This window comes from Magallana gigas, chromosome 6 (genome assembly GCF_963853765.1).
Source record: "Magallana gigas chromosome 6, xbMagGiga1.1, whole genome shotgun sequence".
NCBI lineage: Eukaryota > Metazoa > Mollusca > Bivalvia > Ostreida > Ostreidae > Magallana > Magallana gigas.
In genome coordinates, this window is record NC_088858.1 from 33648744 (window position 1) to 33663440 (window position 14697).

The 14697-nt window shown below is 32.9% G+C and overlaps 1 protein-coding gene across 2 annotated transcripts in view; it reads left to right on the forward strand.

Moving 5' to 3' along the window:
• The window catches only part of LOC105347929 (MAP3K12-binding inhibitory protein 1), a 24365-nt gene continuing 9668 nt past the window's right edge, over positions 1 to 14697 (forward strand). For both annotated transcript variants that reach the window (XM_066087618.1, XM_066087617.1), the window contains exons 1-7: positions 1 to 73; positions 236 to 358; positions 3329 to 3554; positions 3851 to 3949; positions 5435 to 5506; positions 6374 to 6529; positions 6740 to 6837. In XM_066087618.1, the coding sequence (XP_065943690.1) occupies positions 29 to 73; positions 236 to 358; positions 3329 to 3554; positions 3851 to 3949; positions 5435 to 5506; positions 6374 to 6529; positions 6740 to 6837 (819 nt within the window). In that variant the 5' untranslated portion in view covers positions 1 to 28. The remainder of the gene's footprint in view (positions 74 to 235; positions 359 to 3328; positions 3555 to 3850; positions 3950 to 5434; positions 5507 to 6373; positions 6530 to 6739; positions 6838 to 14697) is intronic.

The window sequence follows — 14697 nt, forward strand, 5'->3', positions numbered from 1 at the left end:
CAACAAATCTGAGGCAACACCGGGAAAAATGGATTTGCAAGTTGTGTTAAAATTGTTTGCTGAGTTTTTAAAAGTTTGTTTCCTTTCTGACATATATGATCGTTGCTATAATAAAGTTTTATGCTTCGATGTTCACACACAGAGAGAAAAGGACATTCATGAATTAAATTTGATGCAAGTTTCTTAGTATCATGCAGCTATCTGACTATAATTTGTGTAATTTGTATTTTTGTAGGCAGTTTACAAAGACTTTGATCTTTTTGAAGTTTTGCCAGCCAGCTCTGTCGACATTAAAGATTCACTGGATAACGGAGAAAACTTTATCAACGTGCTGGAAAAGCTTATTGGTTGTCTTAAGGTGAAAATCATCATGTTTGTTTGGGTTGTAATTCATGATAAATATATTTTCAATTTTATTTTGTATAAAAAGACCCTGAACATCATGCATGACCTTGCATGTCCTGTATCAGTTAAATTACTTAATTTATTTAAATTATCGATTGTCATTTATGATTAATAACGCATTGAAATTTCAATAAAAATAATTTTTAGAAAGTTGAATACTACATGCATATTAACATGTATTTAATATGTTTTACGGTGTGACCGTTGGGGCGAGCGCAGAAGGAGTCACACATCTGTCATCATTATTAAATGCAACCCGTGGACTTAACCAAACCAAAAAACTTTGGCTTTGTCTCGAAAACTTTTACCACCGCAAGGAACCGGAAGATATCAAAGTTTTATTCCAATGGTCCCTTCCTAGGTTTATACACTTAAACAAAAAACTACCACTGAGCATTAATAAAATGTTAAACAGACTTGTTAAAATATTTTGATAAACACAAAGCCGGTTTTTTTATTTTTTATCTCTTCTTTACCTTTTAATAATGATCATTAAAATCAATAAATTTGTGTCTGTGTTATTTCTCATTTTGTTCCTTGTTGTTACCGGTGTTTTAATTTTCCTCTGTGACATCAATTTTGTTTTTAATCTTTTTAATTTTTGTACGCTATATAAGCGTTGTAGACATGTGCCCTCTCCCTTTTTTTAGTTTGTGATATCCAATATTATTGAAAGGTTTGACCACATACGCAAGTATAACAAATACATGTAGATATTTTAACACTTAATTTTTTTCTTTTATTTATTCATTACAAAATGACGTGGCTACACGTAGATCTAATAATGATTATGATTATAGACTTTTCTTTTTTAATAAATTTTTGTCACCTACCTAACGTATACAATGATTGGATCAATATGACAATAAATTTAGCATGGAACTTGCATGTGTATTTACTCAGCAAAAAAAAAACATCAAAACAAAACTAATCAGCAAAAGAGTTCCCGTTAATAGTGAGCGCAGTATCAGTATTAACGGTGACTCCCTACTGTGTACTTCCTACACGTTACATTCAGTACAGATGCTTGATCCACCTCTAAATGTATCGCGGGAATATAAAACGCGAGATCACTGTGACGTCATACTTAACTTTCTGCGCTCGACAGTTTTCGTAAATTGTCGGACAAATTCGGGGAAGGAAATGACGTCATACGTACATTTTTTTACGTAAGCATATGTGTTGTTTACTTTAATGTTTTTAAAGGGATTTTTTATTGTTAAATGAAAATGATGTATGCGATTTACAGGTAAAGATTTTCCTTAGAAACGCTTTCCGTTCCGCCAAGTTGCTATGCACCGCAAAGGATCACTGGGATAGTAGAACGTTTTCACGCGGGTCCACAAAATTTTCTTTGAACAATGTGCAGATTTCAACTCGAATTTCCTCCGTTCGTACACGTTGTCTATGGAGCTCGCTACGCGAGCGGCGCTTCGCGCCGCCTCGCTGCGCTCGCTATAACGAATGCTGGAGAAAACGTACCCAGGAGAAAACGTACCCAGGAGAAAACGTACCCAATTTATAGGGTACGTTTTCTCCAGGAGAAAACGTACCCGGGTACGTTTTCTCCAAGAGAAAACGTACCCTATGGAAATAATAAATAATGGTTTTCATAGATATTCTTAAATAAAATAAAATAAAATATACAATGAACATTTGTATCATTTGTTGCTGTAGATTTTAAATGCATAGTCACCATGGTCATGCACGTATACTTAAATTATTAAGACAATAATTTGTAACATACACATATACGAACGTGGCCTGAGCAGTTTAATTAGTCGACAATTAATCAACCATAAACTAAACCGTTAAATAATTAGTTTTTATTGCAATCTCATTTGGAGAACTAAATGATGAGTATCGCCAGAAGTCGATATCGCGTTTTTTAAAACATTCTTTTGAAAATTATCTATAAAACAAAGTTGCTTAATAAAACCAAGTCCAAGTCTTTTAAATATTTGTTTGATTCATATATATGGAAAATACTACGAGATATAACATTCAACAGTCAAAGTAATAAAGTATTAAATTTATTTATCTATGAATTTCTTACATTTCTGTATATTTATTATGTAAAATAGTATTTAAAAGTATCAAAAACTATTAAGTAGTATAATTATGATTTTCATAGGGTACGTTTTCTCCAGGAGAAAACATACCCGGGTACGTTTTCTCCAAGAGAAAACGTACCCTATGGAAATAATAAATAATGGTTTTCATAGATATTCTTAAATAAAATAAAATAAAATATACAATGAACATTTGTATCATTTGTTGCTGTAGATTTTAAATGCATAGTCACCATGGTCATGCACGTATACTTAAATTATTAAGACAATAATTTGTAACATACACATATACGAACGTGGCCTGAGCAGTTTAATTAGTCGACAATTAATCAACCATAAACTAAACCGTTAAATAATTAGTTTTTATTGCAATCTCATTTGGAGAACTAAATGATGAGTATCGCCAGAAGTCGATATCACGTTTTTTAAAACATTCTTTTGAAAATTATCTATAAAACAAAGTTGCTTAATAAAACCAAGTCCAAGTCTTTTAAATATTTGTTTGATTCATATATATGGAAAATACTACGAGATATAACATTCAACAGTCAAAGTAATAAAGTATTAAATTTATTTATCTATGAATTTCTTACATTTCTGTATATTTATTATGTAAAATAGTATTTAAAAGTATCAAAAACTATTAAGTAGTATAATTATGATTTTCATAGGGTACGTTTTCTCCAGGAGAAAACGTACCCGGGTACGTTTTCTCCTGGAGAAAACGTACCCTAGAGTTTGGGTACGTTTTCTCCTGGGTACGTTTTCTCCTGGGTACGTTTTCTCCTGACTCCTTTATAACTATCATTATATTGTAACAGTTAGTTACTATTTACTATTTTTTTTAAAAGGATGTCCATACAAAGTTGCAGAACAAACAGGAGAGTAGTAATATTAACAGCAGTGAAACCAAAGTTGAGTCGAAGGACACCGATATTGAGATGGTAGTGCCAGAGGAGGATGGGACAAAATCCAAGATAAAGGAACAAGGAGGAGGCCATTTTGCTCCCTTACTTGCGCCCAGTGTTAAACACAAGCTGCTCAGTAACAACATACAGATCAAGGCCTCTAGTCAAGAGTACAACATCTGTGATCACAAATTTTGAAAACTTTTACTGTCGTAGAGCTTATCATTTAGATCAATTTTAACACAGGTAAACAACATCCATGCATTCAGTTTTGTAGTAATGAAATTATCATAACTGTAGCGTAATTTAAGTGTAGCAGTAGAATACAAAGAATAAGTTCTTAGATGTAGTTTAATTTTCATCAATACAGTGCAGATTCCATTACCTGTACACTTACCTAATGGTTTTCTGCTAATCTTTATTTTTGTATGCAATGGGGTTTTTAATTTATACTTGTTTGTGTTTAGATAGAAAGAAGGATTTCTGCCTTCATTGAACAGAAGAGACAGGAAGTGGATGAACTAAACATCAGAGAATTCTGTTCAACTGTCACTCCCTCATCAGGTAAGACTTAGGGTGATTTCACCATGCATCGGACACCTTTGGATTTTTCCCTTTGTTCACGCATCAAATATCGTCCAAATATAAATAAAACTTGTTTTAAAAGTTGCAGGTTTTCCCCTTGCTTAATTATTGAAGAAAAAATTGTGAAATTGTTAAAAATGTAGAAAATAAAGCAAATTAATGAAGCGTTGAACTATTTCACCATGGATCGGACAATATTTTCCAAGCATTGGACAGCTATAGCAGTACAGTAGAGATTAAAAATAACATTTTTTCTGGTTTTAATGCAAAAATACAAAGGTTCGGAAATATTAATTTATTCAATTGCAATTCATATTTCTTTTAATGTAAGTCCTTAAATCTACATATAGGAATTTAGACTAGTGCTTCTGTTTAAAGGAATATTTACCATAAGGGGTTCTTTATCGTGCCAGCTCCTACAGGAACTTTGGACTAAAAAGGGTTTGTCCGTAAAACTCGATTTTTAAGTGGTTTGAGGAAAATGTTTGTATCAATTATTTTTTAAATTTATATTTTACTTCACATTTAAAGTATATCACAAGGAATGGGCACATAATATCCATATTATTAGAAAAAATCATGCAGTGAAAACTGTCCGATGCATGGTTAACTTTTGTCCGATCCATGGTGAAATGAACATATGGTGCAATAATGACCTTGACATTAATTGTTCAAATTTCTTGGACTTATTTTAATCAAATTTTGTTTCAAAACTTACTTCTTTCTAATTATTTTAGGCAGAGAGTGCATTTTCACTAATTCACAATCAAACGCACAACATTCAAATAATGCTTTAGTGTAAAATTTTCGTAACTAAATTTTCAATAATGGCGTATTTGATGTCATTTTACGATGTCTATATTGCTATTTCTTTGACAATGTGACTGTCAAATTCTTAATAATGATAAAGTTCATTTGTTCTAATTCAGGAATATACGAAACAACACATGAGCGCATGCACATTTATTTGTATATTTATAAACAAAGTTGTCCGATCCAAGGTATGTGTCCGATGCATGGTTAAATCACCCTACATGTAAATGACAGATAGGATTAAAAAGTATAGACATCAAAAAGGTCTTATTTCATTCTGCCAAATTATCATCAGATAGGTAGCCTTAATCTGCGTTATTATAAAGGCCTTTAAATGTAATTTATGATCCACTGGTTATATGATTTGTATAAAAATTATAAAATGTGTGTACTTCTTTTAATGAGACTAATAGAATTATCATATGATTATTGATGCACTAACATTGAAGTCTTAAAATGATTTATAACGATTGTGACACATCATCGGATAGGTTTTATGCTAAAACAATGTATTTCATGCATATAGATTAAAGTATGTTCGTAGAAAACATCTTTAATAAAGCAGTAAAGCCTTTTTAATACTTAGAGAGCAGAAGATTAAGGCCATGTCACCATATACATGTATAAATTTTGTTGTTTTTTATTCCTCAGAAGCTGACAGTAGCTGTGCTCGGGTGGATTCAGTATTTGACACAAGAATTGGAGGGAAAAGTCATATCAAAGGTATCAACTCAGTGTTTTGATATTTTATGGCTTGTTATAACTGCTGAACTGTAGAAATTAACATGCTAACATATTAACTTATTCTAACCACGTGCAGATCTAAAGGGGTGTGGGATAAGAAGAACCCCCCCCCCCATCCCACCCCCTTGGATAATTCTTGGATAAGAATTTCTTTTGCTAACTCATCTAATGATGATTTATGCTAGCCAGTGTTAGATTTGTATCCCTTCATTAAGAAAAGATGATTCTCAAATTGATGGCAAAATAATGAAGTTAATAAGTCTCCTTAACAAATGTACATGAGTAACGCATTTAGAATTGCATTGCATGATATATGCAAACAGGACTTTGCTAGATTAAATACATTCTGAGTTATTTTCACCATGATTTATTTTAGCCCAAGTATGCTTGTATACTGTAAAAGATTTTGTTTTACATTTTCTCTGAAACAGGAGAAAACCTACCTCTTTGAATAAGTCCCATTTTACATTGGCCCATTGCAGTTTGAGGGTGAATTTGGCAGAAATAATCAAAATAGGAATTTCTCTGTTATACCAGTAATATAGTAGTATTCTTAGGAACCTTTGTTCACATCAATCATTATAGAAGTTATTTGTAATTGGATTGTGGCACTATATAAACAACATATTCCCAGGTCTTTCCACTATCAAACCAGTGAAACTACATATGTATCTATGTGACTGTTTAGCCAAGTAGCCAGTGCATGATGGCTGTTAAGCATGAACATTTTCCCAATCTTTGTAAGCAGTCTTTATACATGTACCTTTTTACATGTGCACTAATCAGATCATTTGTTAATTGCGTGGAGTAGTGATTAAATGTTTCTTCAAACATTGGTTTTCACAGTGACTCGAGTGGTAAATCTTCAAGGACCCCAGACACAGGTCAGTCAGTTGGATCCTCTCCCTGTGATCAAGAAAGAACCGATGGAGGATCCAGGGTTCTCAGGAGGCATGGAAGAGAGACTTCAGAACATAGAGACACACCTTAAACTTGACAAATGTGAGTTCTTGGGATAAAATACCAAATAGAATAAATTTTGCAGCATTTTAAACAAAGGCAACAAAGCCTATGAATGTCTGTTTCAATGATTTATACCATGATAGAGATCTACATTGCATTTTGTAACACAATACTTATGAGGGGATTACACACATCTGTATGATGAATTTTTTCTACACCTTGACACGATTTCTTTACACTTTTTTGCAGGTGACCAGAGAACAGACTTATTTAGCAGAGTGAAGAAGATGGAAGAAAGAATTCTTTACCTAGAGAGCCTGTCACCTGAATACTTCAGAGGGGGCATTGTAAGCATAAAAACAGCAATTGTACATTTCAAAAAAGTTAAATATTATTTCATTATGATACTTGTAAAAATGCTTTTTAGTTTGAGAATGTTCAGTGATTTTTTTCCTCCATATTTTTGTCAAGAAAAAAATTGACAATTTAAAGCTGCTTGGTCCGATTTTTTTTGTAATTACAGTATCAAAATTTTTTCATACAAATCATTTATCTTAGAAAGTTATGGACTTTCTCCTATTTACACCAGCAGAATCAGTCTCCTTTCAAAGTTAGAAATATTCAAAGTAAATAAAAGTAATTTCTCTTTGGGCAAATGAAAAAACAAACCAAAATGCATCACGGGAATGTTTAGATAAGCAAACCGCATGGTTTTGTCCCCCGAATGATTGGGGTTATTCAACCCACATGCTATGCATCGATTGTAAAGAAAGCAGATTGTAGAAATATTGGCTAACAAAACGTACACATGTTTATTTGTAATTTGTCTGATCATTTCGACCTTTATTTAAAGCGATGTCAATTCGTAATACAACCATACCCGTCTCGTCGTCAGGGGTGAAATTTATCATGAGGCGAAATAACGCGGTACCTTTTAATGTCGTTTGTTTTGTTAACAAATTTTGTACGTATTTTTCTTCATTGAAATTTGGCATAATTGACGGGTAAAGCTACTGCAATGTCTATTAATATACATATACTAAGCATAGCCGTCGTTTAAAAGCGTGCATAAAATTTGATATAAAATCGGACCAAGCAGCTTTAAATTTACTGGTATATTGCTGTTTTATATTGTTTTTTTTTTAAAAATCAGCAGCAATTTAAAACATTTATAAATTTAATCAACAGCTTTAACATCATCAAAATTACCTTTTCTTCTGTATAAATATAATGTCAACTAGACACGATCTCGTTGCGAGCAACGAGGAGGTCTTCCGTCTGATTTTAGAAATTGAGATTTATGTTCGATCTTGATTTTGCTATTTAACAGCTATACATAATTTAAAACAGGAAAAGAGGATCTTCATTTTAAGTGCCTGATACTATTTTGTTTCAGGTGTAAGAGTTTTGTTCATCAAGTGTTTAGAAATTCGTCACCGTTCTTGAGATATCTCAGAAAGAATATTTTAGGGGCCGGACCTTATCTCCTTATTGGGGCCGCTGAACAAAAATTGTAGGATTGCATGTTATTAGGTACATTATTTTGAGCATCTTTTCTTTTATACTGCATTTCAAAATATTTTTTCTTTTTGAGATATAGGTTATCAAATTTTTGGATTTTTGACCCCTAAAAATCCTTAATTACGTAACACATGAGAAAAATCATTATAATGTTAGGCTACATAACTGTTAGATAAACATATTTGCTTCTATAATCTATTACGAAATACCCCTCGGTAAAGAACTATAGGAAAAAGACTTTAGAGCCCTCTTGGTCCTTAATATTAGGGGCCAGCCCCTTTTTCATGGTATCAAATGAAAGGTCATTTGATTATAAAGACATTTTGTTCAACAAGTGTTCAGAAATCCGTTACCATTCTTGAGATATCTCAGAAAGAATATTTTAGGGGCCGGTCCCTTATCTCCTTATTGGGGCCGCTGAACCAAATTTTTTAGGCTGCATGTTGTTAAGGACATCATTTTGAGCATCTTTTCTTTTATACTGCATTTCAAAATAGTTTTCCTTTTTGAGATATAGGTGAGCAAAGTTTTGGACTTTTGACCCCTAAAAACCCCTAATTACGTAACATATGAGAAAATCCTTATACTGCTTGGCTTCATAACTGTAAGATAAACATATTTGCTTCTATAATTTATTACAAAATATCCCTCTGTGAAGAACTATATTAAAAAGACTTTAGAGCCCTCTAGGTCCCTAATATTAGGGGCTAGCCCCTTTTTCTTGGTATCAAATGAAAGGTCATTTGATTATAAAGACATTTTGTTCAAGAAGTGTTCAGAAATTCGTTACCATTCTTGAGATATCTGAGAAAGAATGTTTTAGGGGCCGGTCCCTTATCTCCTTATTGGGGCCGCTGAACCAAATTTTTTAGGTTGCATGGTGTTTAGTACATCATTTTGAGCATCTTTTATTTTATACTGCATTTCAAAATATTTTTCCGTTTTGAGATATAGGTGGTCAAAGTTTTGGACTTCTGACCCCTAAAAACCCCTAAAAACGTAACATATGACAAAATCGTTATACTGCTTGGCTTCATATTTGTAAGATAAACATATTTGCTTCTATAATTTATTACAAAATATCCCTCGGTAAAGAGTTATGGGTAAAAGACTTTAGAGCCCTCTAGGTCCCTTATTTGAGGGGCCAGCCCCTTTTTCTTGATATCAGCAGAAAGGTCTTGTAAATATAAACTTTTTTTACATTACATGTTTTAACAAAATATTTTCCAGAAAAGAGATAAAGAGAGAAAAGCACAAAAATTCACGACGCTTTTTTAATGTCAATTTTCGAGCCTTAGCGAGCTTTGGCGCCAGTAGTGCTAAACATTCAAAACAACAATCATGCAAAACTTCAATCTTTCGTTTACCAACCGTAGAAATTTGAGCTTAATATCTCTTATAGTTTAGGAGAACAACAGAAGACAAAATACCCATATAAAAATTAGAAAAATCTCAATATCTCAAAAAGGGATGTGACGTCATCAATACAAAAAATTTCCAATCAAGTTCAGACCACTATCTATCACATCCTAAAATTTGATTGAAATCGGCCGAGCCGTTTCTGAGAAATCGCGTGCACAAAAAAAGGAAGAAAAAAAATAATAATAACTAGACACGATCTCGTTGCGAGCAACGAGGAGGTCTTCCGTTCGATTTTTAGAATGAAATATGACATCATCGACTTTGATTTTCGACAGCAAACATGTTATGGAAAAGGAGTGAAGTACTAATGCTTTATTGTATTGTTTTTGTATAAGTTCTCTTGCTTTTTTAACCTAATCTAGCTTTAATAACCTTTCACAAAATGGCTCTCATTATAGGGCTATAGATAAAAGATTTTAGAGCTCTTTGATCCCCTAATTTAAGGGGCAAGTCCCTTTTTCTTGGATTCAAATGAAAGGACATTTTTTTAATTCTGAACACATTTTGTCAGCAAGTGTTTAGAAAATTTTTGGCCCCTAAAAACCCTTAATTACGTAACACATGATAAAATCATTACATTGCTTGAATATATAACTATAAGATAAACACATTTGCCTCTATAACATTTCACAAAATATTTCTCAGTAAAGGGCTCCAGATTAAAGACTTTAGAGTCCTTTGGTCCCCTTTTATTAGGGCCAGCCCCTTTTTCTTGATATGGAATGAAAGGTCATTTAATTCTACACAAATTTTGTTCAACAAGTGTTTAGAATTTCGTTACCGTTTTGGAGATATATGAGAAAGAAGGTTTTAGGGGCCGGTCCCTTATCTTCTTTTAGGGGCCGTTCAACGAAATTATGACGGTTGCAATTTGTTGAGAACATCATTTTGAACAACGTTTCTTTTTTACTGCAATACAAAATATTTTTCCTTTGTGAGATATGGGTGATCGAAATTTTTGACTTTTGGCCCCTAAAAACTCTTAATTACGTAACACATAATAAAATCATTACATTGCTTGAATACAGAACTATAAGATAAACACATTTGCGTCTATAATATTTCACAAAATATCTCTCAGTAAAAGGCTACAGATTAAAGATTTTAGAGCCCTTTGGTCCCCTAATTTGAGGGGCCAGCCCCTTTTTCTTGATTTCAAATAAAAGGTCATTTAATTCTACACAAATTTTGTTCAACAAGTGTTTAGAAATTTGTTACCGTTCTAGAGATATATGAGAAAGAAGGTTTTAGGGGCCGGTCCCTTATCTCCTTTTATGGGGCGTTTAACGAAATTTTGACGGTTGCATTTTGTTAAGGACATCATTTTGAACAACTTTTCTTCTGTACTGCATTACAAAATATTTTTCCTTTCTGAGATATGGGTGATCGAAATTTTGGACTTTTGGCCCCTAAAAACCCTTAATTACGTAACACATCATAAAATCATTACATTGCTTGAATACATAACTGTGAGATTAACATATTTGCTTCTATAATCTATTACAAAATATCCCTCGGTAAAGAGTTATGGGTAAAAGACTTTAGAGCCCTCTAGGTCCCTAATATTAGGGGCTAGCCCCTTTTTCTTGGTATCAAATGAAAGGTCATTTGATTATAAAGACATTTTGTTCAACAAGTGTTCAGAAATTCGTTACCATTCTTGAGATATCTGAGAAAGAATGTTTTAGGGGCCGGTCCCTTATCTCCTTATTGGGGCCGCTGAACCAAATTTTTTAGGTTGCATGGTGTTTAGTACATCATTTTGAGCATCTTTTATTTTATACTGCATTTCAAAATATTTTTCCGTTTTGAGATATAGGTGGTCAAAGTTTTGGACTTCTGACCCCTAAAAACCCCTAAAAACGTAACATATGACAAAATCGTTATACTGCTTGGCTTCATATTTGTAAGATAAACATATTTGCTTCTATAATTTATTACAAAATATCCCTCGGTAAAGAGTTATGGGTAAAAGACTTTAGAGCCCTCTAGGTCCCTTATTTGAGGGGCCAGCCCCTTTTTCTTGATATCAGCAGAAAGGTCTTGTAAATATAAACTTTTTTTACATTACATGTTTTAACAAAATATTTTCCAGAAAAGAGATAAAGAGAGAAAAGCACAAAAATTCACGACGCTTTTTTAATGTCAATTTTCGAGCCTTAGCGAGCTTTGGCGCCAGTAGTGCTAAACATTCAAAACAACAATCATGCAAAACTTCAATCTTTCGTTTACCAACCGTAGAAATTTGAGCTTAATATCTCTTATAGTTTAGGAGAACAACAGAAGACAAAATACCCATATAAAAATTAGAAAAATCTCAATATCTCAAAAAGGGATGTGACGTCATCAATACAAAAAATTTCCAATCAAGTTCAGACCACTATCTATCACATCCTAAAATTTGATTGAAATCGGCCGAGCCGTTTCTGAGAAATCGCGTGCACAAAAAAAGGAAGAAAAAAAATAATAATAACTAGACACGATCTCGTTGCGAGCAACGAGGAGGTCTTCCGTTCGATTTTTAGAATGAAATATGACATCATCGACTTTGATTTTCGACAGCAAACATGTTATGGAAAAGGAGTGAAGTACTAATGCTTTATTGTATTGTTTTTGTATAAGTTCTCTTGCTTTTTTAACCTAATCTAGCTTTAATAACCTTTCACAAAATGGCTCTCATTATAGGGCTATAGATAAAAGATTTTAGAGCTCTTTGATCCCCTAATTTAAGGGGCAAGTCCCTTTTTCTTGGATTCAAATGAAAGGACATTTTTTTAATTCTGAACACATTTTGTCAGCAAGTGTTTAGAAAATTTTTGGCCCCTAAAAACCCTTAATTACGTAACACATGATAAAATCATTACATTGCTTGAATATATAACTATAAGATAAACACATTTGCCTCTATAACATTTCACAAAATATTTCTCAGTAAAGGGCTCCAGATTAAAGACTTTAGAGTCCTTTGGTCCCCTTTTATTAGGGCCAGCCCCTTTTTCTTGATATGGAATGAAAGGTCATTTAATTCTACACAAATTTTGTTCAACAAGTGTTTAGAATTTCGTTACCGTTTTGGAGATATATGAGAAAGAAGGTTTTAGGGGCCGGTCCCTTATCTTCTTTTAGGGGCCGTTCAACGAAATTATGACGGTTGCAATTTGTTGAGAACATCATTTTGAACAACGTTTCTTTTTTACTGCAATACAAAATATTTTTCCTTTGTGAGATATGGGTGATCGAAATTTTTGACTTTTGGCCCCTAAAAACTCTTAATTACGTAACACATAATAAAATCATTACATTGCTTGAATACAGAACTATAAGATAAACACATTTGCGTCTATAATATTTCACAAAATATCTCTCAGTAAAAGGCTACAGATTAAAGATTTTAGAGCCCTTTGGTCCCCTAATTTGAGGGGCCAGCCCCTTTTTCTTGATTTCAAATAAAAGGTCATTTAATTCTACACAAATTTTGTTCAACAAGTGTTTAGAAATTTGTTACCGTTCTAGAGATATATGAGAAAGAAGGTTTTAGGGGCCGGTCCCTTATCTCCTTTTATGGGGCGTTTAACGAAATTTTGACGGTTGCATTTTGTTAAGGACATCATTTTGAACAACTTTTCTTCTGTACTGCATTACAAAATATTTTTCCTTTCTGAGATATGGGTGATCGAAATTTTGGACTTTTGGCCCCTAAAAACCCTTAATTACGTAACACATCATAAAATCATTACATTGCTTGAATACATAACTGTGAGATTAACATATTTGCTTCTATAATCTATTACAAAATATCCCTCGGTAAAGAGTTATGGGTAAAAGACTTTAGAGCCCTCTAGGTCCCTAATATTAGGGGCTAGCCCCTTTTTCTTGGTATCAAATGAAAGGTCATTTGATTATAAAGACATTTTGTTCAAGAAGTGTTCAGAAATTCGTTACCATTCTTGAGATATCTGAGAAAGAATGTTTTAGGGGCCGGTCCCTTATCTCCTTATTGGGGCCGCTGAACCAAATTTTTTAGGTTGCATGGTGTTTAGTACATCATTTTGAGCATCTTTTATTTTATACTGCATTTCAAAATATTTTTCCGTTTTGAGATATAGGTGGTCAAAGTTTTGGACTTCTGACCCCTAAAAACCCCTAAAAACGTAACATATGACAAAATCGTTATACTGCTTGGCTTCATATTTGTAAGATAAACATATTTGCTTCTATAATTTATTACAAAATATCCCTCGGTAAAGAGTTATGGGTAAAAGACTTTAGAGCCCTCTAGGTCCCTTATTTGAGGGGCCAGCCCCTTTTTCTTGATATCAGCAGAAAGGTCTTGTAAATATAAACTTTTTTTACATTACATGTTTTAACAAAATATTTTCCAGAAAAGAGATAAAGAGAGAAAAGCACAAAAATTCACGACGCTTTTTTAATGTCAATTTTCGAGCCTTAGCGAGCTTTGGCGCCAGTAGTGCTAAACATTCAAAACAACAATCATGCAAAACTTCAATCTTTCGTTTACCAACCGTAGAAATTTGAGCTTAATATCTCTTATAGTTTAGGAGAACAACAGAAGACAAAATACCCATATAAAAATTAGAAAAATCTCAATATCTCAAAAAGGGATGTGACGTCATCAATACAAAAAATTTCCAATCAAGTTCAGACCACTATCTATCACATCCTAAAATTTGATTGAAATCGGCCGAGCCGTTTCTGAGAAATCGCGTGCACAAAAAAAGGAAGAAAAAAAATAATAATAACTAGACACGATCTCGTTGCGAGCAACGAGGAGGTCTTCCGTTCGATTTTTAGAATGAAATATGACATCATCGACTTTGATTTTCGACAGCAAACATGTTATGGAAAAGGAGTGAAGTACTAATGCTTTATTGTATTGTTTTTGTATAAGTTCTCTTGCTTTTTTAACCTAATCTAGCTTTAATAACCTTTCACAAAATGGCTCTCATTATAGGGCTATAGATAAAAGATTTTAGAGCTCTTTGATCCCCTAATTTAAGGGGCAAGTCCCTTTTTCTTGGATTCAAATGAAAGGACATTTTTTTAATTCTGAACACATTTTGTCAGCAAGTGTTTAGAAAATTTTTGGCCCCTAAAAACCCTTAATTACGTAACACATGATAAAATCATTACATTGCTTGAATATATAACTATAAGATAAACACATTTGCCTCTATAACATTTCACAAAATATTTCTCAGTAAAGGGCTCCAGATTAAAGACTTTAGAGTCCTTTGGTCCCCTTT